Source organism: Ranitomeya imitator, chromosome 2 (assembly GCF_032444005.1).
Source record: "Ranitomeya imitator isolate aRanImi1 chromosome 2, aRanImi1.pri, whole genome shotgun sequence".
In the NCBI taxonomy this organism is placed as follows: Eukaryota; Metazoa; Chordata; class Amphibia; order Anura; family Dendrobatidae; genus Ranitomeya; species Ranitomeya imitator.
The window spans coordinates 317994264-318021328 of record NC_091283.1 but is presented as its reverse complement, the minus strand read 5'-3'; the positions used below and the strand labels follow the sequence as shown (position 1 = coordinate 318021328).

At 46.0% G+C, this 27065-nt stretch overlaps 1 protein-coding gene across 1 annotated transcript in view; it reads right to left on the bottom strand.

The window, feature by feature from the left end:
- The window catches only part of LOC138663455 (oocyte zinc finger protein XlCOF22-like), a 41422-nt gene extending 19513 nt beyond the window's left edge, over positions 1-21909 (bottom strand). Inside the window, exons 1-5 of the mRNA XM_069749665.1 lie at positions 21834-21909; positions 16693-16842; positions 16384-16563; positions 16180-16303; positions 16003-16100 (exon numbers count right to left, since the gene is read on the bottom strand). Coding sequence (XP_069605766.1) covers positions 16003-16100; positions 16180-16303; positions 16384-16563; positions 16693-16842; positions 21834-21860 — 579 coding nt within the window. The 5' untranslated portion in view covers positions 21861-21909. The remainder of the gene's footprint in view (positions 1-16002; positions 16101-16179; positions 16304-16383; positions 16564-16692; positions 16843-21833) is intronic.
- Between the last annotated feature and the right edge of the window lie 5156 nt (positions 21910-27065).

Sequence of the window (27065 nt, the reverse complement as noted above, 5' to 3'; positions counted from 1 at the left end):
GTTGGTTTATGCTGCCTTACAATACATCAACGATGATTTAAATAGACGGTGTTCCCATTTTTCCTACCTCAGTGTGCCACCACGTGAGTGAACTACAACAACATCATAAAACCTCTTTCACACGTTCATGTCTCCGGTATGTGAGGTGACAGTTTTCACACGTACCGGAGACAGGTACACATGTACACCCATTCAAATCAATGGGTCTGTGCACGTCAGTGTGTTTCCATGGACCGTGTGTCCCGCACGTAGTCATGTCCGTTTTTTACCATCAGCACGGACGGCAAAACGTACTGCACACGTGCAGATGGAGAGCACACATTGATGTCCTCCGTGGGACACGCATCAGCACCGCGGAAGAAGAGCTACAGTAAGAGCCGTTTCTCGTCGGCAGGTGCTGAAGACGGCTCTCATTATTCTCCCCTGCTCTACCGGCGGTCAGCGCTGCTAATAATAGTGACAACAGGAGCGGATTATCAGGGTATTCATCACCCGCCGCCTGCAATATATCGAAATAAATGAAAACCCCGGTGTGGGTTCCCCCCTATTTTCTTGAACCAACCAGGAAAACCTCACAGCTGGGGGCTGCAACCCTCAGCTGTTAGCTTCAGCAAGGCTGGCTATCAAGAATAGAGGGGTACCCACGCTATTTTTTAAAATTATTTAAATATGTAATTTTAAAAATGGTGTGGGGTCCCCCCCATTTTTGACAACCAGCCTTGCTAAAGCTCACAGCTTGGGGCTGGTTTTCTCAGGCTAGTAAGGGGTCATGGATATTGACCCCCCAGCCTAAAAACAGCAGCCTGCAGCTGCCTAGAAAAGTTGCATCTATTAGATGTGTCAATTTTGGCGCTTTGCCCGACTCTTCCCACTTGCCCTGTAGCAGTGGCAAGTGGGGTTAATATTTGAGGGGTTGATTTCATCTTTGCATTGTCAGGTGACATCAAGCCCAAAGCATAGTAATTGAGAAGTGTCTAAGACATCTCTCCATTACTAATCCTATAGTTATATGGTAAATAAAGACACAGCCAGAATAAAGTCCTTTAATTAAAAAAATGACTGACTCCTTTAATATTCTTAATTAAACCATACTTACAACCTCGCCTAATTCCACTGAAGTCCTCGATCTCCTGTAATAAAAATAAAATAACAAAACAACAATATTCCATACCTGTCTGTAATTCTGTCCTATGCATGCGTAATCCGTGTCTGGGGGATAATTAGTTTTTAACCTGGACCGTACCAAGATGTGACCGTCCAGGCTGAGAACCACTGGTGAATGAGCTGATGAAAGCGCAGCATCATTTACCATCGGTGACATCATCGAGGCCGGGCTGAACGGCGGTGACCTCAGTGCCGTGGGAAAATGCTAGTGATGATGTCACCGCTTGTCACTGAGGCTGCGCTCGCAGCAGCTCATTCACCAGTGGTTTTCAGCCTGGACGGTCGCATCTTGGCACCCTTCAGGCTGAAAACTATTTAGCCCCCAGACATGGATTACAGCGTGGGACAGAACGAGGGACAGGTATGGTATACTGTTGTTTTTTTATTTCACTTTTATTATAGACCGAGGGCTTCGGTGGAATTAGACGATGCAGTAACTATGGTTTAATTGAGATTAATAAAGGAGGGGGACGTGTCCTAGCTGGCCATGTGAGCGGACGCATAGAAGAGCGCTCCCGCTGCTAAAGGGCTAATTATTCTGTGCAGACGCTGCTGACCGGACTTTTCTGCCACATACCTGCTGGCTGAGGGTCAGGGGAGCGGTGGACCCGGCTTTGGAGGCAATGACCAGGCGGCGGCAGAAGGATGCGGGTGCTGGCGATGCAGGAGCCAGCCAAGATGGCGCTGATGCCAGAGAAGACGCTGACAAGGAGAACGCCGCATGTCAGAGGCGTATGGAGGTGGCGGCGAAGCTTCAGCAGTATGCCAGAGTGGATGCTGCGGAGGAGGCAGAACAAGGAACCAGAGCTGGAGCGGGTATGGAGGAGGAGGATGCGGTCCTGGCTGCAAAGCATGAGGTACAGAAGGGGAAAGAGAAAAGCAGCATGGCGGGGGCAAAAGGGGGACCTGAAGATTTGATACAGGAAGAGGAGCCGACCCTCAGGGATGTTTTTGCGTTGGTCTCCTCATGCAAGCAGTCCCTAAATACTCTGACCCTTCAGATGCAGGAGGTAAAAGGGGAAACAGCACAGATAAATGCAGCCCTGCAAAAGATGGACAGACGCATGGGGGTGGTGGAGGAGAGGGTGAACACGGCAGAAGACCATTTAGTAAAACTGCAAAAAGTGGAGAAAAAGTTCGCCCAAGCAATGTCAGAGCTCGCTGCCAAAAATGAGGATCTGGAAAACAGATCCAGAAGGAATAAAACTGAGAGGAGAAACCCCACGGAGTTTATTGAAAGCTGGCTGCTGGAGAAAATTGGGGGCACAGTGCTGACAAAAGTTTTTGCTGTTGAGAGAGCTCATAGGGCCCCGCCGCAGCCCCCTGCCCCAGGAGCGAATCCTCGTACCATGCTTGCCAAAATACTGAATTACAGGGACAGAGACATTATCCTCAGGAAGGCTAGAGAAATGGAGGATTTGACGGCTGGAGGTCAAAAGATTGCTATTTACCCGGATTATTCTGCTGGGGTTCAGAAACAGAGGATAAAGTTCACTGGGGTCAAGAGACAACTGAGGGAGCTGGGAGTGCAATACTCTATGCTGTTTCCTGCAAAGTTGAGAGAGGTGGCTTTTGATAAAACCCATTTTTTCCTGACTCCAGAGGACGCTACCCAGTGGATTGATACTAATGCTAAAAAACTTAAGGAAAAAGGCGATTGACATGTCGGGGAGATCTGGATGGGAGTTATTTCTCTGTCGCTGGAGAAGGGATCTGCGTTTAATAGCATAATTGCCAAAGGGATGAGCAACTGTTGAGGGCTGAGCTGGGCCATAGTGAGTGATTGGCCGGAGGGGGCAGTAACGGTTAATAAGTATAGGGGAGGAGGGTTATGCAGGGTACTGCAAGTTTGTTTTGTAGTTTCTCTACATGTTTATATAAGTTGGAATGTTCTGTTGTGTTTTTTTTTTTTTTCAAACGTGTGGGAAATTCTGATCGTCACGGCAGAGGGAGGCGAGTGGAGAGGGCAAAGCAAGGGAGAGTGTTCGCAATGGGCGGTGGAGCCCCACTCTTGATGAGAGGTAGAATTTGTTGTATTGGGTGGGTTAGGGGGGCAAGTTGGGAGTTGGGAGGGATTAGACAGCTCATACTTGGGAATGAGGATACTATGAAGGATGATGGGGGGCCGCATTAAAATATTGAGTTGGAATGCGAGAGGCCTTGCGGATAAGTCTCGGCGGGCGGCGAGTCTGCAGTATGTTCGAGAACAGAGAGTCTCAATGATATGTCTGCTGGAGACGCACTTAGTGAGGGAGAAGGTGGATGTATTAAATAGGCGCTGGATCCAAAAGGCATACCATTCTACCTTCTCTACGTATTCTAGGGGTATGTCGGTGTTGGTACCTGTGGGAGTGCAGTATGAAGAGGTGATGGTACAGGTGGATGTGGATGGTCAGTATGTGGTGGTGCAATGTAAAATAAATGGAGTGTTGAGGTGTATAGCGGCAATGTATATTCCGCCCCCATACTCAAGTAAGAAAATTAGAGAGGTGTTGGAACGGGTGGAACGTTGGTTCCCGATACCATTTCTAATCATTGGTGATCTTAATAATATATGTGATGACTTTTGGGATAAAAATAAAAACTCCCAGAATAGGACAGTGGGACACATTACTACGTTTGGGACTTATATTCGCGAAGTTGGTATGACTGACCTATGGAGAGTTAGACATGTTGGGGAAAGGGGGTATTCATGTTATTCACCGGCTCATAGTACTCTATCCAGAATTGAGCTGGCACTAGGCAATCGTCTGTTGGACACGATGGTGGGGGATGAGAGATATTTACCTAGGGCCCTCTCGGACCATAGTCCAAATGAGGTGGAGTTCCGACTGATGGGGACACAGGCTGCGAACAGGAGAGAGTGGAAAATTCACCCTAAGGGTACCGTCACACTATAACATTTCGATCGCTACGACGGTACGATTCGTGACGTTCCAGCGATATCGTTACGATATCGCTGTGTCTGACACGCAGCAGCGATCAGGGATCCTGCTGAGAATCGTACGTCGTAGCAGATCGTTTAGAACTTTCTTTCATCGCTGGATCTCCCGCTGTCATCGCTAGATCGGTGTGTGTGACACCGATCTAGCGATGCGATCCAGCGATGCGTTCGCTTGTAACCAGGGTAAACATCGGGTAACTAAGCTCAGGACCGCGCTTAGTTACCCGATGTTTACCCTGGTTACAAGCGTTAAACTAAAAAAAAACAAACAGCACATACTTACATTCTGGTGTCCGTCAGGTCCCTTGCCGTCTGCTTCCCGCACTGTGACTGCCGGCCGTAAAGTGAAAGCAGAGCACAGCGGCTGTGCTTTCACTTTCACTTTACGGCCGGCAGTCACAGTGCGGGAAGCAGAGACGGCAAGGGACGTGACGGACACCAGATGTAAGTATGTGCTGTTTGTTTGTTTTTTAGTTTAACGCTTGTAACCGGGGTAAACATCGGGTAACTAAGCGCGGTCCTGCGCTTAGTTACCCGATGTTTACCCTGGTTACCCAGGGACCTCGGGATCGTTGGTCGCTGGAGAGCTGTCTGTGTGACAGCTCCCCAGCGACCACACTACGATTTACCTACGATCACGGCCAGGTCATATCGCTGGTCGTGATCGTAGGTAAATCGTATAGTGTGACGGTACCCTAACTGGCTGCACAGTATAGATTTAGATAAGATAAAACAGGAGTTGTAGGAATTTTTTGTGCTGAATGATGGGAGTGTAGATGCTTTACTGTATGGGAAGTCATGAAGGCGTACTTAGGAGGGCTGTTAAGAGATATTAATAGATGTCAGCGGAAGACGAGAGAGGCAGAGAAGGCAGCGATTGATGGGCTAAGGGCAGCGGAAGATGAGATGGTAATAATGGGTACTCCTGAAGCTGGGAACAGATTAAAGGCGTGAGGGGTCGTCCAGTGCGGTACAGCAACTGATGGAAAAGGTGACAAAAAGAAGGCAGTGTCTGGGGGATGAATCCCTGGGGGCTTTGGGGAAATTGTATCCAAATATAATATTGATATGTAAGCTGTGGGGTAGACAAACATATACGTGGGATTACGGGGCTGACCAGATTCTCCCCGTTATGGCATAATAATAATTTACCGGAGTTTGTGGCACTGGGGGTGTTACCAGAATGGCAGGCCAAGGTGATTCACTACGTGTATCAGATAATTGAGAAGAGGGCGTTGAAATCCTTTTCCCAATTGCAGGTGGAGTTCGGTATTGGGCCTGCAGGGGAATATCAGTATTTGCGGATGAGACACGCATTTGGAGCTCAGAATAGGGACGGAGGCATCAGAATTCAAAGGGATATAGTGTTGGAGTATGTGTGTGGTGAAGGGACTACTGGGGGGGGGTTATTTCCACTCTTTATAAAGACTTGCTGCATACTTACTGTAGTGAAACCTCCACCAGGGGGAGCTGGTGAGGGAAGAGAGGTTAAACACTCCTCGCAGACATTGTGCTGCTTTGCGTCAAAGATTGGGTGCATTTTGAGCCTGGTGCCGTCTATATTCTTTGTTTTGTCAATTTTATATGCTCTACCAGTGTTGAGACTGAGCACAGGCTGTGATAATTTGCACGAAAGGTGTTTTTTTTTTTTTTCCCCGTCTTTTTTTCCCTTTTTTACTGCAATGAACATCAATCAAGAGGATGTTATGGATTCAGAGGCAAGCACTTCAGAGGAGTGTGGTTTATTGGCTGGACGGGAGGGTGCGGAGGAGTTCTTTATGGACTGTAACCATAAGGAAGATTTGTTATTAATAAGCACGAAATTACTGGAAACTAAAATTTATTCTCTGGCAGAGAGAGAAATTAGGATGTATTGGACAATTAAATCTCTAAATTCCTATACAGAGTGCGGAAGAGTTCCAAGAGGACTACGTGTTTTTAAAGAAATTTCCCAATTCGCTGAAGATTCGGCATTTCAGCAAGCATGGGATGAAATACACTTGCAATGCTCTCGAAATTTATTAGCATTGGTCATCGCACAAAATGAGAAGGAATATATTATTCTTTGCGAACAATTAGACAAAGCCAAGCAGGAACTAAAATCTCGTTTGACGGATAATCTGTATAAACTGTTCCTTAAAAAACTGGAGAAGAAATTAGTACTAATCCAAACTGAGACAAAACAACAAAAGAAAGATAAATTTTTGAGGGATAAGAAGGACTTCGAAACTGGCCAAGTTTTTACTTGGAATAAAAACAAAAGAAGGAATTTTCAAAGACAGCGTCATCCTAAAAAATTCAATAAACGCAAGCCATACAAAGACGGGTGGATTACGGACTCGGATTCTAGTGGTGTCGAAGATCACGTAAATGAGATTACCCCCGTCACTACATCGGTGGGAGCGAAGGGCCCTTTAGAAAAAAGATCAGACGGGGTGGCAGAAAAAAATGCGCAGAAAAAGCGCAAGCAGGTTTCATGGAGGAAATAACGTCTAATGAACTCCAGATAATAAACTTGTCTAATAAGATTCTATCTCCCACACAGAAGACTGTGCTATCTTTAGGCCTTAATTTTTGCATTCCGGACGAATTTAATCTAACTAACTTTAAAATCGATCTTTTTAAGGCTACACGAAAATTACATTTACAAAAATATTTCGCTGGCTCTAAAAACCGGAGCAATAAGCCGCATACCACTTCAACAGAAAATCCGGCCACTATTGGAACTTTGGGCTTCATTGCGTTTCCTCCCGCTGATCCACAGGACCTTGAAGACGCATGGATGTTGGCCAATCTTGACGAATCTTCGCAGAACAGCATTGGACCTACAGCTGCTGAGGACATAGATTTAGGTGTTGAGCCTTTTAAAGGTGGCCTACAGTCCACATTTATGCCCCCCGTTTCTCCGGGCAATATGATTGATTTGTTCCAGGACCTAGTAATCAAAGATGTCGAGGCCATTTTATATCGTAAACCAATAAAGAACCTGTCACATATGGAGGAATCCGCAATACGGGAAATGCAGCAGTGGGAGGATGTCATTATTAGAAAAGCGGACAAGGGGGGCAACATAGTCCTGCTTGACAAAAGTTATTATGTCAATGAAGCTTTGTCCCAACTAAACGACAAAAACACCTATATTTCTTTGGACCACAATCCAACAGAGAAGTACAAAGAAAAATTAAGATGTTTATTAAATAAATATGTGTCTAAGGGCACTTTGTTAAAAAGCAGAGCTGAAAAATTATTTCCCATCCATCCCTCTATACCGCATTGGTATAGTCTGCCTAAAGTGCACAAGAACGCTACTCATCCTCCAGGTCGCCCGATAATCTCCGGGATTGGGTCACTGACGGAACCCTTGTCCCAATTTCTCGACTGGCTCCTTAAACCATTGCTGCATAAAATCCCCTCGTTTGTAAAGGATTCAGGGGACTTTTTGGTGGCTCTGCAATCTATTAACTGGCAACCATCTTATGTATTAACCTCTATTGACATTGTTAGCCTTTATACGAGGATTCCGCAGGAGAAAGGCATTGCGGCTATTGAAACCATTCTTTCAAATACGAACAAGGATCAGGATTTCGTTGCGTTTATTGTTGAAAGCTTACGGTTCATCTTGTCCCATAATGCTTTTAAATTTGGCGAAAAGTGGTTCCTACAACGCACCGGTACCGCAATGGGTACGCCCGTGGCTTGCGTTTTTGCCAACTTATTTTTGGCTGCGTTTGAAGAAAATTATATTACTTCTATCACGAACCCTTTTTTGAAATTTATTCGTTTATTTCTTAGATTCGCAGACGATATTTTTATCGTCTGGGATGGGTCTCATAATGATTTTGACTTGTTCGTTGAGTATCTGAATGAAGTGAATAATGAGAACATGCAATTCACAGCCTGTTACGGCGGTAATACCCTTGAATTCCTGGACGTTAAACTTAATATTACAGATGGGAGATTGAATACGCAAGTCCATAAAAAATCAACTGCAACAAACAGTTTGTTGCATTTTTCTAGTGCGCACCCGCAACACACTAAAAATAGTCTCCCATATAGTCAAATGGTACGTTACAGGAAAATTAATAACAACGAGACAAGCTTCGAACACCAGCTAATGGAATTAAAAAATGACTTCTTAAAAAGAAATTATCCTCCCCAGATTTTAGCAACAGCAGAACAACGCGTTAAACAGCTCACCCAAAATGAATTACTAAAAACCCGTAAACGCAAAAAACAGGTCCCTCGCAAAGTCGACGAGCAACAAAAAAGATTTACGTTTACTTTTACGCATAGCCCTATCGATAAAAATATTTATGCAGCCATAAATAAAAATTGGCATATTTTGCAAAACGACCGGGATTTGGCAGCAATAGCCATGAGTCGTCCAAGATTCGGTTATAAGCGGACGAGAAATTTGGGGGATTTGCTAGTCAACAATAGATTATCTTCGACGGGTAATAATTGGCTTACGCGGTCACAACCAACAGGTAACCACAGATGCGGCAACTGTAAGTTTTGTCACTTAAGACTCCTAGACAATCCAATTCGTGTAGGTCCTGTTTGTCATTCTGTTCGGCATTTAATTACATGCAAAACCCAATATGTTGTCTATTTAATTCTCTGCCCATGTCTTTTTTACTACATCGGCAAAACAATACGGCCGATGGTCACTAGATTCAAAGAGCATTATAATTCAGTGTTATCCGGCAAAGGGTGCCCTCGGTTCATTAAACATATGCAGGATTATCATAATGCGAACCCTAATGTGTTACGGTTCGCTGGCTTAGAAATAGTTAAATGTCCCGTGCAAGGCGGAGATCGCAATAAAATCTTACTGCAGCGGGAGGCAAAGTGGATAATGGATACTAATGCTCAGGGCCCCATCGGCCTTAATGATAAATTAGACATGTCGATTTTTTTGTAAGGTTAGACATGATTTTTTTGTAAAGTTAGACATGATTTTTTCATATATGTCTTATAATGTTGTAATTTACATGTGCTTGTTAATAGTGTTTTGCACTTAACCCTATGTGTTTTTATCTCACACACCTGTTAATGACACGTCAGCTGGTCCTCTATATAGGATATGACGTTTTTAATTGTGCACCTGGACCCGTTGAAGCGCATTTGCGCGAAACGATCGTCGTCCACCTCTCCTCCTCCCAGCACCATCTCCCGATCCCAGCCGCCTCTCCAAAAGTGTTCCGTTTTATCGCAGCATGAATAAAGGACTTTAATTCAGCAGCTTTTCTGGGTGAGTGCCACATATTCTTCTTTTTTACTTACTGTAGTGAAACCTCCACCAGGGGGAGCTGGTGAGGGAAGAGAGGTTAAACACTAAGCGAAGTAACACAGTTCAGGCACAGGTGTCACAGGTAATGAGAGAAGTCAGACATGCCAAAATCATACACAGATATCAGAACTGTACACAGGGGCAGTCAGGAGAATAGTCAGGGACACGCAAGTAATCAGAGCCTACCGGGAACGTGGTAACCAAAGCGTGAGACTTAAGACAAAGTCGGGGTACAAGCCAAAGTCAGAACCAGGAGGGGAGCGTGGTATCAGAGACAGAAAACAAGAGCCGAAGTCCAGGGAACAGATCGAGTCATACACGGGTACGGGCAGTCAGAGACACAAGGATCACCAAAATCAGGATACAGGTCAGGGGTTCAAGCTGAGAAACATGAACTATCACTAACAGCGGTAGGCAGGGTGTGAGGGCCTGAAATAGCCCAGCTAGCTCAAGAAGGAGGCTGAGGAGATTAACCCCCGCATGACCAGTCTCAAAAGAGGAAAGATGAAAATAAACTCCGGACTGGACCATGACACTTACCTTTTGGGGTTTCCGATAACGGCGAGAGCTAAGTAGGAGAGGGATTTGGGCCCAATGGAGAATGAAACTTGGGAGTCGGTGCTGGAGTGGGTTCCACGGCTGTCGCTGAGCGAACCGTATAGGCTGTCACAGCTTTATGTAATACACAGAGTATATAGGAGGTGTTATATAAGGCAGGACTGCGTGCTGATTCTGAGTGCCCGAGGTGTGGGTCTGCAGATGCTGGTATATTTTATATCATATGGACGTGTCCGAGACTGGCTGCTTTTTGCTTGGTGGTTTTGAGTCGTGTGGAAGGAGCGTACAGATGCACGGTGCCAAGGGACCCAATGGTGTGCTTGCTGGGATACATGGATGAGATTGGAGTGGATAACAACCTAAAGACAGCTATTGCCAGATTGTTGTATATGGCCCGAAAGGTAATAGTGCGAAATTGGATTAAGGATGAACCGCCTCCAAGAAGAGAATTCCTCCAATATGTGAAGCAGGGCCTGATATTGGAAAAGGGGTTTTATAAGAAAAGAGGGAAAATAGAAACGTTTGATAAATTGTGGTCTTCGTGGCTTGCCATGGGATAGGTTCGCTATAGAGGACGGGTGAGTCACGGTCCTGAATTGGTGAAAACAAAACATGAGGCCTGCAGTCCTAAATGAGATGATAGTCATTCTATAGTTTTGATGGTCGAGCTATTAAAAGAGGTGGGCTGTCTTATAGGGAGGGGGCGGGATAAGTTGGGAAGGGGGGTTTTGTTTTGGGGGAAAACTTTGTATTGAAAACAAGAATGTAACATGTATATTGTAATGTTGTTCTTAATAAAAATTTATTTGAGTAAAAAAAAAAAAAAAAAAGAGATTAATAAAGGAATCTGTGTCATTTTTTCAATTAAAGGATTTTATTCTTGCCGTGTCTTTATTTATATACTGTACCGTATAGGATTAGTAATGGATAGGTGTCTAATAGACACTTCTCCATTACTAAGCCATGGGCTTGATGTTACCTGACAATATAAAGGTGACATCAACCCCACAAATATTAACCCCAATTGCCACCGCTACAGGGCAAGTGGGAAGACTCGGGCAAAGCACCAGAATTGGCGCATCTAATAGATGCGCCTTTTCTGGGCAGTGGTGGCCTGCTGTTTTTAGGCTGGAAGGGGGCCAAAAGCAATGACCCCTTACCAGTATAAGAATACCAGCCCCCAGCTGTGAGCTTTAGCGAGGTAGGTTGCCAAAAATGCGGGGGACCCCATGACATTTTTTTACAATTATTTATTAAAGTATTTAAAAACAAACATAGCATGGAAACCCCAGTGTGAGGATATGGCCGCTTACTAAAGACTATAGGCCAAATGGACGTGGAGTGGAGTCCACAGCTCTAAGGGTGTGTGCACACGTCAGGATTTCTTGCAGAAATTTCCTGAAGAAAACCGGAAATTTTTGCAAGAAATCCGCATGCTTCTTTTCGCGTTTTTTCCCGCGTTTTTTTTTAAGCATTTTGCAAGCGTAATTAGCTTGCAGAATGCTAAAGTTTTCCAAGCGATCTGTAGCATCGCTTGGAAAACTGATTGACAGGTTGGTCACACTTGTCAAACATAGTGTTTGACAAGTGTGACCAACTTTTTACTATAGATACTGCCTGTGCTGCATCAATAGTAAAAAGATATAATGTTAAAAATTATTTAAAAAAAATAAATAAAAAAGGTTATACTCACCCTCTGATGGCCCCCGATCTCCTCAGCGGTTGCTTTGTGTGTAGGACCTGCGATGACGTCACGGTCACATGACTGCGATGACGTCACGGTCACATGATCGTGACGTCATCGAAGGTCCTTCACACAGAGCATCTATAGGAACGGAAGCAGCCACATGCACCGCTGAGAGACGGGAAGACTCCGGGGGTGAGTATATCACGATTTTTTATTTTAATTCTTTTTTTTTAACAATTATATGGTGCCCAGTCCGTGGAGGAGAGTCTCCTCTCCTCCACCCTGGGTACCAACCGCACATGATCTGCTTACTTCCCGCATGGTGGGCAGATCAATGCATTCCTAGGTGTGCGGAATCCCCGCGATTCTGCAAATTAATAAAGATGTTGCTTTTTTTCTGCGATGCGATTTTTTTCGCGGAAAAAAATGCAACATTTGCACAAGATATACGGAATACACTGAAAATAATGGGAGGCATATGTAAGCGTTTTTTTTGCGTTTTTTTTGCGAAGAAACGTGAAAAAAAACGCAAAAAATCCTGAACGTGTGCACCCTAAATTCCTAAATAATGAAAAAAAAAAAAAAACTATTATTCCCATAAATTCATTTCTTTATCTAAATAAAAAAGACAAACAATAAAAGTACACATATTTAGTATCGCCGCGTCCGTAACGACCCGACCTATAAAACGATATCACTAGTTAACCCCTTCAGTAAACACTGTAAGAAAAAAAAAAAAATGAGGCAAAAAACAACGCTTTATTATCATACCGCCGAACAAAAAGTGGAATAACACGTGATCAAAAAGACAGATATAAATAACCATGGTACCGCTGAAAGCGTCATCTTGTCCCGCAAAAACGAGCCACCATACTGCATCATCAGCAAAAAAATAAAAAAAGTTAGTCCTCAGAATAAAGCGATGCAAAAATAATTAATTTTTCTATAAAATAGTTTTTATCGTATAAAAGCGCCAAAACATAAAAAAATGATATAATTGAGGTGACAATGTAATCGTACTGACCCGAAGAATAAAACTGCTTTATCCATTTTACCAAATGTGGAACGGTATAAACGCCTCCCCTAAAAGAAATTCATGAATAGCTGGTTTTTGGTCATTCTGCCTCACAAAAATCGGAATAAAATGCGATCAAAAAATGTCACGTGCCCGAAAATGTTACCAATAAAAACGTCAACTCGTCCCGCAAAAAACAAGACCTCACATGACACTGTGGACCAAAATATGGAAAAATTATAGCTCTCAAAATGTGGTAACGCAAAAAATATTTTTTGCAATAAAAAGCGTCTTTTAGTGTGTGACGGCTGCCAATCGTAAAAATCCGCTAAAAAACCCGCTATAAAAGTAAATCAAACCCCCCTTCATCACCCCCTTAGTTAGGGAAAAATTAAAAAAATGTATTTATTTCCATTCTCCCATTAGGGCTAGGGTTAGGGCTAGGGTTAGGGCTAGGGTTAGGGGTAGGGTTACGGGTAGGGCTAGGGTTGGGGCTAGGGTTAAGGCTACAGTTAGGGTTGGGGCTAAAGTTAGGGTTAGGGTTTGGATTACATTTACGGTTGGGAATAGGGTTGGGATTAGGGTTAGGGGTGTGTCTGGGTTAGAGGTGTGGTTAGGGTTACCATTGGGATTAGGGATACGGGTGTGTTTGGATTAGGGTTTGTTATAATTGGGGGGTTTCCATTGTTTAGGCACATTAGGGGCTCTTTAAATGCGACATGGCGTCCGATCTCAATTCCAGCCAATTCTGCGTTGAAAAAGTAAAACAGTGCTCCTTCCCTTCAGAGCCCTTCCATGCGCCCAAACAGGGGTTTACCCCAACATATGGGGTATCAGCGTACTCAGGACAAACTGGACAACAACTTTTGGGGTCCAATTTCTCCTGTTACCCTTGGGTAAATACAAAACTGGGGGCTAAAAAATAATTTTTGTGGGAAAAAAAAGGATTTTTTATTTTCACGGCTCTGCGATATAAACTGTAGTGAAACACTTGGGGGCTCAAAGTTCTCAGAACACATCTAGATAAGTTCCTTGGGGGGTCTAGTTTCCAATATGGGGTCACTTGTGGGGGGTTTCTACTGTTTAGGTACATATGGGGCTCTGCAAACGCAATGTGACGCCTGCAGACCAATCCATCTAAGTCTGCATTCCAAATGATGCTCCTTCCCTTCCGAGCTCTGCCATGCGCTCAAACGGTGGTTCCCCCCCACATATCGGGTATCAGCGTACTCTGGACAAATTGGACAACAATATTTAGGGTCCAATTGCTCCTGTTTCCCTTGGAAAATAACAAAACTGGGGGCTAAAAAGTAATTTTTGTGGAAAAAAAAATATTTTTTATTTGCACGGCTCTGCGTTATAAACTGTAGTGAAACACTTGGGGGTTCAAAGCTCTCACATATCTAGATGAGTTCCTTAGGGGGTCTACTTTCCAAAATGGTGTCAATTGTGGGGGTTTTAAATGTTTAGGCACATCAGTGGCTCTCCAAACACAACATGGTGTCCCATCTCAATTCCTGTCAATTTTGCATTGAAAAGTCAAACGGCGATCCTTCCCTTCCGAGCTCTCCCATGTGCCCAAACAGTGGTTTACTCCCACATATGGGGTATCAGCGTACTCAGGACAAATTGTACAACAACTTTTGGGGTCTAATTTCTTCTCTTACACTTGGGAAAATAAAAGATTGGGGGCGAAAAGATAATTTTTGTGAAAAAAACGATTTTTTATTTTTACGGTTCTGCATTATAAACTTCTGTGAAGCACTTGGTGGGTCAAAGTGCTCACCACACCTCTAGATAAGTTCCTTAGGGGGTCTACTTTCCAAAATGGTGTCACTTGTGGGGGGTTTCAATGTTTAGGCACATCAGTGGCTCTCCAAACGCAACATGGCGCCCCATCTCAATTCCAGTCAATTTTGCATTGAAAAGTCAAATGGCGCTCCTTCGCTTCCGAGCTCTGTCATGCGCCCAGTGGTTTACCCCCACATGTCAGGTATCGGCGTACTCAGGACAAATTGTACAACAACGTTTGGGGTCCATTTTCTCCTGTTACCCTTGGTAAAATAAAACAAATTGGAGCTGAAGTAAATTTTTTGTGAAAAAAAGTTAAATGTTCATTTTTATTTAAACATTCCAAAAATTCCTGTGAAACACCTGCAGGGTTAATAAAATTCTTGAATGTGGTTTTGAGCACCTTGAGGGGTGCAGTTTTTAGAATGGTGTCACACTTGGGTCTTTTCTATCATATAGACCCCTCAAAATGACTTCAAATGAGATGTGGTCCCTAAAAAAAAAAAATGGTGTTGTAAAAATGAGAAATTGCTGGTCAACTTTTAACCCTTATAACTCCCTAACAAAAAAAGTTTTTGGTTCCAAAATTGTGCTGATGTAAAGTAGACATGTGGGAAATGTTACTTATTAAGTATTTTGTGTGACATATCTCTGATTTAATTGCATAAAAATTAAAATTGCGAAATTTTCAAAATTTTTGCCAAATTTCCGTTTTTTTCACAAATAAACGCAGGTAATATCAAAGAAATTTTACCACTATCATGAAGTACAATATGTCCCGAGAAAACAATGTCAGAATCACTGGGATCTGTTGAAGCGTTCCAGAGTTATAACCTCATAAAGGGACAGTGGTCAGAATTGTAAAAATTGGCCTGGTCCATAACGTGCAAACCACCCTTGGGGGTAAAGGGGTTAAACAACCATGGATGTATGGAATAAAAAAATTAGTTGCATCGTTAACCTAGCTAGATGATTTTTAGAACCCACAACCTCAGATCTTCACACCATCTATTCTTGGTAACCAGCCTTGCTGAAGCTGACAGCTGAGGGTTGCAGCCCCCAGGTGTGAGTTTTGCCTGATTCATTCAAGAAAATAGGGGGGGAACCTACACCGGGTTTTTCATTAATTTATTTAATTATATCGCAAGTGGCGGCTGAGGAATACCCCGATCATCCGCTCCTGCTGTCACTGTTATTAGCGGCAGCAAGTGACAGATGATGGGAGTAGAAATCTCAAAAGCCCCCACCTGCTGTCATCGTTCAGACTTAATTATAACTCATCATTCTCTTCTGCTCCTGACGATCGCCGGCAGAGCAGGGGAGAACGATGAGAGCCGTCTTCAGCACCCGACACCTGGGAACAGCGCTTACAATAGCGCTTCTTCCCCGGCGGCAGTCTGTGTGGTACTGAGGCGGTACACGGTTGCCACACGTGTGCCGCAAGTATTACAGACACAGATATCTCCGGTATTGGTTTTTCCGGGATCGGAAATAAACGGAAGTGTGAAATTGGCCTAAGGGAGATCTCATGACACCTTCTCTCCATCTACCTGATCCTGAGGAACATTGGGATCTTCTTGGTTACAGTCCTGTGGAAGAAGAAGAGGACGGGGACATCTCTCTGGTGTTGTCCTCTTACTGGATAGATCTGGAGGAAACACATACAGGGAGTGAATTCATTCTTTACATACAGATCATTATAAGCCGTGTGTATTTAGTCCTATTACCTGGAGATGTGAGGGGCTGGGGAACCTCCATTATGACGTCCTTGTACAGATCTCTGTGTCCTTCTAAATACTCCCACTCCTCCATGGAGAAATAGACAGCGACATCCTGACACCTTATAGGAACCTGACACACAATGATACCGTCATCCCCCGATCCCTTCATAGTGTTACTGTATAATGTCCCAGCATTCCCAGCAGTGTCACCTCTCCAGTCAGCAGCTCAATCATCTTGTAGATGAGTTCTAGGATCTTCTGGTCATCGATGTCCTCATGGATCAGGGGGTGAGGTGGAGGCCCCGTGATTGGGCTCAGGGGTCTTCCCCATCCCTCAGACACAGGGTCCTGACAGCGATCACTAGAGGTCTTCTTCACCACTGTGTAATCCTGGTAATGGAGAGACGCATTAATAAATCTCACTACAGACATTTCCAGAGTCCTCACCTCTCCAGTTCTGTCCATCTGTTATTCCCATAGATAAGAATGATGTAATGTGACGTCATCAGAATCTCTCACCTCTCCAGTAAGCCGGAAGAGAATCTCTAGGGTGAGGTGTAATATCCTCTCCGCCATCTTGTCTCTGTCCATATCCATCTGTGTTGGGTAAATCAGGAAAGTTTTCTTCTGTAGAAGATCTTCACTGAGAGAATCAGATATTGTAGAGACCTGAATGAGAAGATGAGCCGATGTAACATCATAAGAATCCTGTGTAATAATACAATTACTGGAGATAATAAGGGAAACATATGAGGAGATTTATTATTTTACAGTATTCAGTTTTCTTCTTTACATCTACTAATAAAACCTATATATTTAGGCCACAGACAACAAGCAGTTTCTCCCTCGGAGTCGGCAGCTGAATACGTTTCTCATAGACTCATCTTCCATAACGCTAATTCTCGTCTCATTTACCGACCCTGGAATCGGCATCAGCAATACTGCAGGAGATATTCATTACACGTGACAGGAGAAATAACTACTTCATGGTGAGGACGACATCTTCATCTTCTACTACGACTCTAGAAACATATTTGGCCAGAGTCGGTCACTGACTCCATCACCACCGGCTGTCTATATGAAGGTTTCCCATTTTCCCCGCACTGTAATCTTCTATCACATTAGATATCAGGTCTGATTCACACACAGAAGTTTGTTTATAGCCTAGGAAGGGGGTAATACCGATGGAGCTTTCCAGGCTAGTAATATCAGCTGATAACTGTATACTTAGCCTTTAGTGGCTATTAAAATGGGGGACCCCCCAAAATAGTGATGTAGGGTCCCCCTATAATTAATAACCAGCAAAGGTTATGCAGACAGTTGCGGGTTGATATTAATAGCCTAGGAAGGGGCCATGGATACGGTGGCCCCAGGCTTAAAAAAAAAATCAGCTCTCAGCCACCCAGAAAAGGCACATCTCTAAGATGCTCCAATTCTGGCACGTAGCATCTCTCTTCCCACTTGACCTTTAGTGGATATCGCTGAAATTGTGATGATGGGAAGGAGAGGGTGACCAATACCACACCCCACTGAGCCCTGTCAATTCATAGCCATCATAGCAACCGAGTGGGCTACCGTTTTGGATGATGCACTCCTGCCTATCCAACTATCGTATGGTAAATATCTCATAGATCCTGGGTTCATTAGTATTTGCACCAAGAATGAGGCTGAGTATTTATTAATTGTCGGTCGTCGGAGGTAGTCAGTGAAGTGGATGGTACCATATTGTGCATGTAGGGGGCAGTACTGTGGGAACATTAAAAAGTGGGGGGATGGCAGTACTGTGGGGACATTATAGTGTGTCTGAGGGGGATGCCAGTCCTGTGGAAACATTTTCCGGTGTCTGTGGGAAGCCACTATTGTAGGAGCAAAATACTGTGTGTGCTGGGATGATGGTACTGTGGGAACTTTATACTGTGTGGGGGGTATAGCGGTACAGTGAGAACTTTATACTGTGTGTGGTGGGGGTATGGCCTTACTATGAGAAGATTATACTGTATGTGGTGGGATGGAGGTACTGTAAGAACACTACATTGTGTGTGGGGTTATGGCGGTACTATGAGATTATTATACTGTGTGTGGGGGGATGGAGGTACTGTAGGAACATTACATTGTGTGTGGGGGTATGGCGGTACTATGAGAAGATTATACTGTGTGTGGTGGGATGGCGGTACTGTACGAACATTATACTGTGTGTGGGGGGTATGGTGGTACTGTGAGAACTGTTGTGAATTCTGCTTTTGGGCTCCCTCCGGTGGTTGTAGGTGGTAATGCAGTTGTCCCTGGCCTGCAGTCCTGGACAGGTGTATCTGCTGATTGCAATTCTGACTGGGGTATTTAGGTTTGCAGGACTCATTAGTCCTTGCCAGTTGTCAATGTTTCTAGGGAAGTGTTGGATCTCTGGCTTCTCCTGCTTAGCTGCCAATTCAGCAAAGATAAGTGTCCGTTTCTTTTTCTTTGGCACACAAGCTGTGTGCTTGTTTTTTTATTGTATTCCTGCTCTGTGTGTAGGAGTCTCTGGAGTTGCAGATATACGTTCCACGTCTTTAGTTAGATGGAGGAATTTTTGTATAATCTGCTGTGGATATTTTTGGAAGGGTTTTAATACTGACCGCACAGGACTCTGTTCTATCCTTTCCAATTTTAGCTAGAGTGGCCTCTTGTGCTAAATCCTGTTTTCTGCCTGTGTTTGTCTTTCCTCTCCTACTCACAGCCAATATTTGTGGGGGACTGCCTATCCTTTGGGGTTCTGCTCTGAGGCAAGGTAGTATTCTTATTTCCATCTATAGGGGTATCTAGTCCTCCAGCTGTGACGAGGTGTCTAGGGTTTGTTTGGTACACCCCACGGCTACTTCTAGTTGCGGTGTTAAGATCAGGATTTGCGGTCAGTATAGTTACCACCTACTCCAGTGAAAGTTTTCATGCTGCTCCAAGGTCACCGGATCATAACAGAGAACATTATACTGTGTGTGGTGGGATGGAAGTACTGTAGGAACATTATACTGTGTGTGGGTGGTATGGTGGTACTGTGAGAACATTATACTGTGTGTGGTGGGATGGAGGTACTGTAGGAACATTATACTGTGTGTGGGGGTATGGTGGTACTGTGAGAAAATTATACTGTGTGGTGGGATGGAGGTACTATGAGAAGATTATACTGTATGTGGGTGGGATGGAGGTACTGTAGGAACATTATACTGTGTGTGGTAGGATGGTGGTACTATGAGAAGATTATACTGTGTGGGGGTATGGCGGTACTATAAGAACATTATACTGTGGGGGTATGATGGTACTGTAGGAACATTATACTGTGTGTGGTGGGATGGAGGTACTGTAGGAACATTATACTGTGTGGGGGGGATGGAGGTACTATGGGAATATTATACTGTGTTTGGTGAGATGGAGGTACTATGAAAACATTATACTGTGTGTGGGTGGGATGGAGGTACTGTAGGAACATTATTCTGTGTGTGGGGGTATGGCGGTACTATGAGAAGATTATACTGTGTGTGGGGGTATGGAGGTACTGTAAGAACATTATACTGTGTGTGGGGGTATGGCGGTACTATGAGAAGATTATACTGTGTGTGGGGGTATGGCGATACTATAAGAACATTATACTGTGTGTGGTGGGATGGAGGTACAGTAGGAACATTATACTGTGTGTGGTAGGATGGTGGTACTATGAGAAGATTATACTGTGTGGGGGTATGGCGGTACTATGAGAAGATTATACTGTGTGTGGGGGTATGGCGGTACTATGAGAACATTATACTGTGTGTGGGGGTATGGTGGTACTGTAGGAACATTATACTGTGTGTGGTGGGATTGAGGTACTGTAGGAACATCATACTGTGTGGGGGAGGATGGAGGTACTATGGGAATATTATACTGTGTGTGGGTGGGATGGAGGTACTGTAGGAACATTATACTGTATGTGTGGGTATGGAGGTACTGTAGGAACATTATACTGTGTGTGGGGGTATGGCGGTACTATGAGAACATTATACTGTGTGTGGTGGGATGGAGGTACTGTAGGAACATTATAGTGTCTGGCGGTATGGCGGTACAATGAGAACATTATACTGTGTGTGGGTGGGATGGAGGTACTGTAGGAACATTATACTGTATGTGGGGGTATGGCAGTACTGTAGGAATATTATACTGTGTGTGGGGCTATGGCGGTACTATGAGAACATTATACTGTGTGTGGTGGGATGGAGGTACTGTAGGAATATTATACTGTGTGTGAGGGTATGGCGGTACTATGAGAACATTATACTGTGTGTGGTGGGATGGAGGTACTGTAGGAATATTATACTGTGTGTGGGGGTATGGAGGTACAATGAGAACATTATACTGTGTGTGGGTGGGATGGAGGTACTGTAGGAACAATATACTGTATGTCGGGGTATGGCAGTACTGTAGGAATATTATACTGTGTGTGGGGGTATGGCGGTACTATGAGAACATTATACTGTGTGTGGTGGGATGGAGGTACTGTAGGAATATTATACTGTGTGTGGGGGTATGGCGGTACTATGAGAACATTATACTGTGTGTGGTGGGATGGAGGTACTGTAGGAATATTATACACAGTATAATATTCCTACAGTACCTCCATCCCACCACACACAGTATAATGTTCTCATAGTACCGCCATACCCCCACACACAGTATAATATTCCTACAGTACTGCCATACCCCGACATACAGTATAATGTTCCTACAGTACCTCCATCCCACCCACACACAGTATAATGGTGGTACTATGAGAACATTATACTGTGTGGGGGTATGGCGGTACTGTGAGAACATTATACTGTTTGGGGGTATGGCGGTACTATGAGAACATTATACTGTGTGTGGGGGTATGGCGGTACTGTGAGAACATTATACTGTGTGTGGGGGTATGGCGGTACTATGAGAACATTATACTGTTTGGGGGTATGGCGGTACTATGAGAAGATTATACTGTGTGTGGGGGTATGGCGGTACTGTACGAACTTTATACTGTGTGTGAAGGTATGGCGGTAGTGTGAAAATACCTTTTTTACGAGAGATACCAGTACTGTGGAAACATTATACTGTGAGCGGCATCATATATATTACATAAGGGGTGTAAAAAGGAGGGTCATAAAAAAGACTCCTCAGGGCTGTGCTGCATTTGTACAAATACTGCTATCTGCCGTCCAGACGGGACCATGTGACATCAATGGGAAGAGGGAGGTTTCAGGGAGGAAGAGTCTAGATGGTACACCTGGTCAGGAGACCTTGATGACGCAGGTTACTGATATTATAAAGGCCAGAGCCCCAAAGGCAGAACAGATTTGGCGCCAACAAAGGAAAGGGGTGCGGGGAAGAATCTGAGGTACCAGCTCATGGTAAAGTGCCCGAGGCAGCTGGTTGTGGGGCAGAACCCTACTTACAGGGGCATAATGGGGGCATTACACTGTGTGGGGCCAAGAAAGGGGCCCTGTACTAGGAGAACAACCCGTTCCCTCACTTCCTGTCTTCCATAGTTGGGTCGTGTGTATCTATTACAGGAAACAGAACAACAACGTTATGATTCTTATAAAGTGGCAACAACAACCCCAAAAGAGTCTCAGAGCAGAAGGGGTTAATGTCCCCGCGCTCAGTAATGAGGAATCTCCACCTACCTCCACCCGCAGAGCCGCACTCCACATATATGGCTGCTCTGTGTGCACAGGACCTGTGATGAGGTCACAGGAGGGAGGAGTCAGGGGTCACGTGATCAGGGGCCTCAGGGAATGAGAGCCTCAGTGAAGACGCTACATGGAAAACAAATAAATACTCACCTCTCTTCCTCCTTGCTCCACCAGTGCTCCAACCTCCCTCCGCTCATCTTCTGACAGCGGGTGCCGGGTGGTGAGTATATACGATATATATATTTTGATATGAATATCGGTCACAGCTTACCATAATTTATATATCATTATTAGTGATGAGAGAATATACTCAAGATTTCTCGAGCACGCTCGGGGGTCCTCAGAGTATTTTTTAGTGCTCGGAGTTTTAGTTTTCTTTGTCGCAGCTGGATGATTGACATCTGTTAGCCAGCATAAGTACATCTGGGGGTTGCCTGGTTCCTATGGAATCTCCACATGTACTAATGCTGGCTATAAGATGTAAATCATTCAGCTGTGGCACTAAAAAATACTCGGAGGACCCACGAGCGTGCTCGAGAAATCTCGAGTAATGAGTATATTCGCTAATCACTAGTGTTGAGCATTCCGATACCGCAAGTATCGGGTATCGGCCGATATTTGCGGTATCGGAATTCCGATACCGAGTTCCGATATTTTTGTGATATCGGGAATCGGTATCGGGAGTAAGAATTATGTGTAAAATAAAGAATAAAAATAAAAAATATTGAAATACTCACCCTCGGACACGCCCTGGTTGTCACCGCTGCAACCGCCATGCTTTCCTTGGTAGAATGAGCGCGTTAATGACCTTCGATGACGTCGCGGCTTGTGATTGGTCACGTGAGCGGTCACATGACGCTACCGCGACCAATCACAAGCCGCGACGTCATCGAAGGTCATTAACGCGCTCATTCTACCAAGGAAAGCATGGTGGTTGCAGCGGTGACAACCAGGGCGCGTCCGAGGGTAACTATTTCAATATTTTTTATTTTTATTCTTTATTTTACACATGAATATGGATCCCAGGGCCTGAAGGAGAGTTTCCTCTCCTTCAGACCCTGGGATCCATTACAGGATACCTTCCGATATTTGTGTCCCATTGACTTGTATTGGTATCGGATATCGGCGATATCCGATATTTTTCGGATATCGGCCGATACCATCTGATATCGATACTTTCAAATATTGGACGGTATCGCTCAACACTACTCATCACTAATCATTTTGTTACTGAGTACGTATAACAATATTATTATTATGGACATTAAATTATTTTGCCAAAGAAAGATCTTATTATCAATATATCTTTACTTTGAGGGTTCCAGTCAATGCCTCACCCTCAAAAGGGTGACAAGTGTGGGATTGCACTTTTTTTGCAATTTCACAGGACTTGGAATTTTTTTTCCTGTTTTCTAGTACAAGACATGGTAACACCAATGATGTCGTTCAAAAGTACAACTCGTCCCGCAAAAAATAAGCCCTCACATGGCCATATTGACGGAAAAATAAAAAGTTATGGCTCTGGGAAGGAGGAGAGTGAAAAACGAAAACGCAAAAACGAAAAAGGGCTGCGGCGGGAAGGGGTTAACAACTGAATTCTGTAGTGAGCACATTGCCTCTTGCTGACATTGCACATGTGCTATTCCTGTATATGTAGCTCACCATATAGAGAGAGCACGTGCTCTATGGGACATATATAATCACGGCTCGGGGAGAGCGGGCACTGTGGGGGACATCTATATATATCCACGGCTCGGGGTGAGCGGGCACTGTGGGGGACATCTATATATATCCACGGCTCGGGGTGAGCGGGCACTGTGGGGGACATCTATATATATCCACGGCTCGGGGGGAGCGGGCACTGTGGGGGACATCTATATATATCCACGGCTCGGGGGGAGCGGGCACTGTGGGGGACATCTATATATATCCACAGCTCGGGGGGAGCGGGCACTGCAGCCGCCTCCTGCTGTCACAGTCACTCTACAGACAGACGGAATGGACAGCTGGTCGCTGGGCTTATGGAGACTTCTACCATCCTCCATCACAGGGACAGACGCCATTTACCATTCAGAATCTCAGGAAAGTTTGGGAACAAACGTTGATATGAACAAGTGGACAATCTGTTCGGAACTAATTCACCTACCGTATTTTATATTTTGCTGCAATGTGGGGTTCCTGTGGACAATCCAATAAACCACTACTTTTCTAATGAAGATATGATGACATTTTTCTTTAAGGCTACGTGCACACGTCAGGAATGTTTTTCTAGCGGTTTTTGCAGATTTCAAATTTTTTTCCGGATTTTCCCCAATTGAATAATATAGAGGGAAAAACACGAAGAATCCACACAGCGTCCCCCCCCCCGCACACACACAGAGCGTCCCCCCTGTGCACGCGCGCACACACACACCGTCCCCCACGCGCGCGCGCACGCACACACACACACACACACACACACACACACACACACACACACACACACACACACACACACACACACACACACACACACACACACACAGCGTCCCACACACACACACACAGCGTCCCGCACGCACACACACACACACACACAGCGTCCCCCGCACGCACACACACACACAGCGTCCCTTCCCGCACACACAGCGTCCCCCCCCGCACACACAGCGTCCCCCCCGCACACACACACACACACACAGCGTCCCACTTGCACACACAGCGTCCCACCCGCACACGCACACACAGCGTCCCACCCGCACACACACACACAGCATTCCCCCCGTACACACACACACAGCGTCCCCCCCGCACACACAGCGTCCCCCCGTACACACACACACAGCGTGCCCCCCGCACACACACAGCGTCCCCCCGTACACACACACACACAGCGTCCCCCCGCACACACAGCGTCCCCCCCCGCACGCACACACCCAGCGTCCCCCCCGCACACACACACAGCTTCCCCCCGCGCACACAGCGTCCCCCGCGCGCGCGCACATACACACACAGCGTCCCGCGCGCGCACACACACACACACACAGCGTCCCCCCCGCACACACACACACAGCGTCCCCCCCGCACACACACACACACAGCGTCCCCCCCGCACACACACACACAGCGTCCCACCCGCACACACACACACACAGCGTCCCACCCGCACACACGTCCCCCCAGCACACGCACAGCGTCCCCCCGCACACACAGCGTCCCCACGCACGCACACACACACACAGCGTCCCCCCCCGCACGCGCGCACAAACACACAGCGTCCCCTCCCCCGCACACACACAGCGTCCCCCCCCCCGCACACACACAGAGCGTCCCCCCTGTGCACGCGCGCGCGCACACACACACCGTCCCCCACGCGCGCGCACACACACACACAGCGTCCCGCACGCACACACACACACACACACACACAGCGTCCCCCGCACGCACACACACACACAGCGTCCCTTCCCGCACACACAGCGTCCCCCCCGCACACACAGCGTCCCCCCCGCACACACACACACACACACACAGCGTCCCACTTGCACACACAGCGTCCCACCCGCACACGCACACACAGCGTCCCACCCGCACACACACACACAGCATTCCCCCCGTACACACACACACAGCGTCCCCCCCGCACACACAGCGTCCCCCCGTACACACACACACAGCGTCCCCCCCGCACACACAGCGTCCCCCCGTACACACACACACACACAGCGTCCCCCCGTACACACACACCCAGCGTCCCCCCCGCACACACACACAGCTTCCCCCCGCGCACACAGCGTCCCCCGCGCGCGCGCACATACACACACAGCGTCCCGCGCGCGCGCACACACACACACAGCGTCCCCCCGCACACACACACACACAGCGTCCCACACACACACACACACAGCGTCCCACCCGCACACACACACACACACAGCGTCCCACCCGCACACACACACACACACACACACAGCGTCCCACCCGCACACACACACACACACAGCGTCCCACCCGCACACACACAGCGTCCCCCCAGCACACGCACAGCGTCCCCCCGCACACACACAGCGTCCCCACGCACGCGCACACACACACACAGCGTCCCCCCCCACGCGCGCACACACACACAGCGTCCCCTCCCCCCGCACACACACACAGCGTCCCACCCACACACACAGCGTCCCCCCGCGCACACACACACACACACACACACACACAGCGTCCCCCTGCGCACACCCGGCGTCCCCCGCACGGTCACTCACCAGCTCAGCTGCCGCTGATGGGTAGTTCGTGAGTGAGTAGTTCAAAATGAACTAATCTTCAGAGTGAACTAGTTCATCTAGTTCACCATCCTGACAGAGATTAGTTCATTATGAACTAAACAGCAAGTGGGAGGAGACAGAGAGTGATCCCTCACACAGCTCCTCACACTGAAGATCCCTGCTCTCACACTTGCTCTTTATAGCTCCTGATGCTGGAAAAGAAGTTAGTAAAACACTATACCACACATCAAATAGTAAATACAAATATAATAGTAATAATAAAAACTGAAATTGTACAGTAGACAGACACAGCTCATGTGTGTATGAGAGAGAGTGTTTCTGTGGTGGTTCATGCCCCTCACCAGTCTTTGTGATAAGATCCGCCTCCTGGAGAGGATCAGCCTCAATACAGAACATCTAGTTCAGTAGTTCATATAGTTCATTTAGTTCACAGGTCACAGGACATGATGCATTCCCTATCAGCTCCTCCCAGGATAGGGTGGAGAATTATCAGGCTGTCTAATAGGAAGATTTTCTTTGCCCCATAGCAACCAATCACAGGTCAGCTTTGTGATACTGCAGTAGTGCAGTGCTCTGCCAAGTGAAATCTGAGCTGTGATTGGTTGCTATGGGCAGCAAAAGATCCATTTACTGTGCGGCAGCTTGGTAAATCTGTAGTTCTGCGTTGTTTCACCACATCTCTTCCTTTTGCCACCTATTGCCGTGGTGTGAAATGAATACTGTCTGACTGCTCAGTGCTCAATACCAGAGACTGCAAGTGACCATAATGTGTGCAGATAATACACTGACGAGAAACAGAAGCCAGGTATGGAATCATTTCACACTTAGGCTACGTTCACATTTGCGTTGTGCGCCGCTGCATTTTGCGACGCATGCGTCCTTTTTTGCCGAAATTTGGACGCAAGAAAAATGCAACTTGTTGCGTTTTTACGCCCAACGCTTGTGGCAAAAAAACCACATG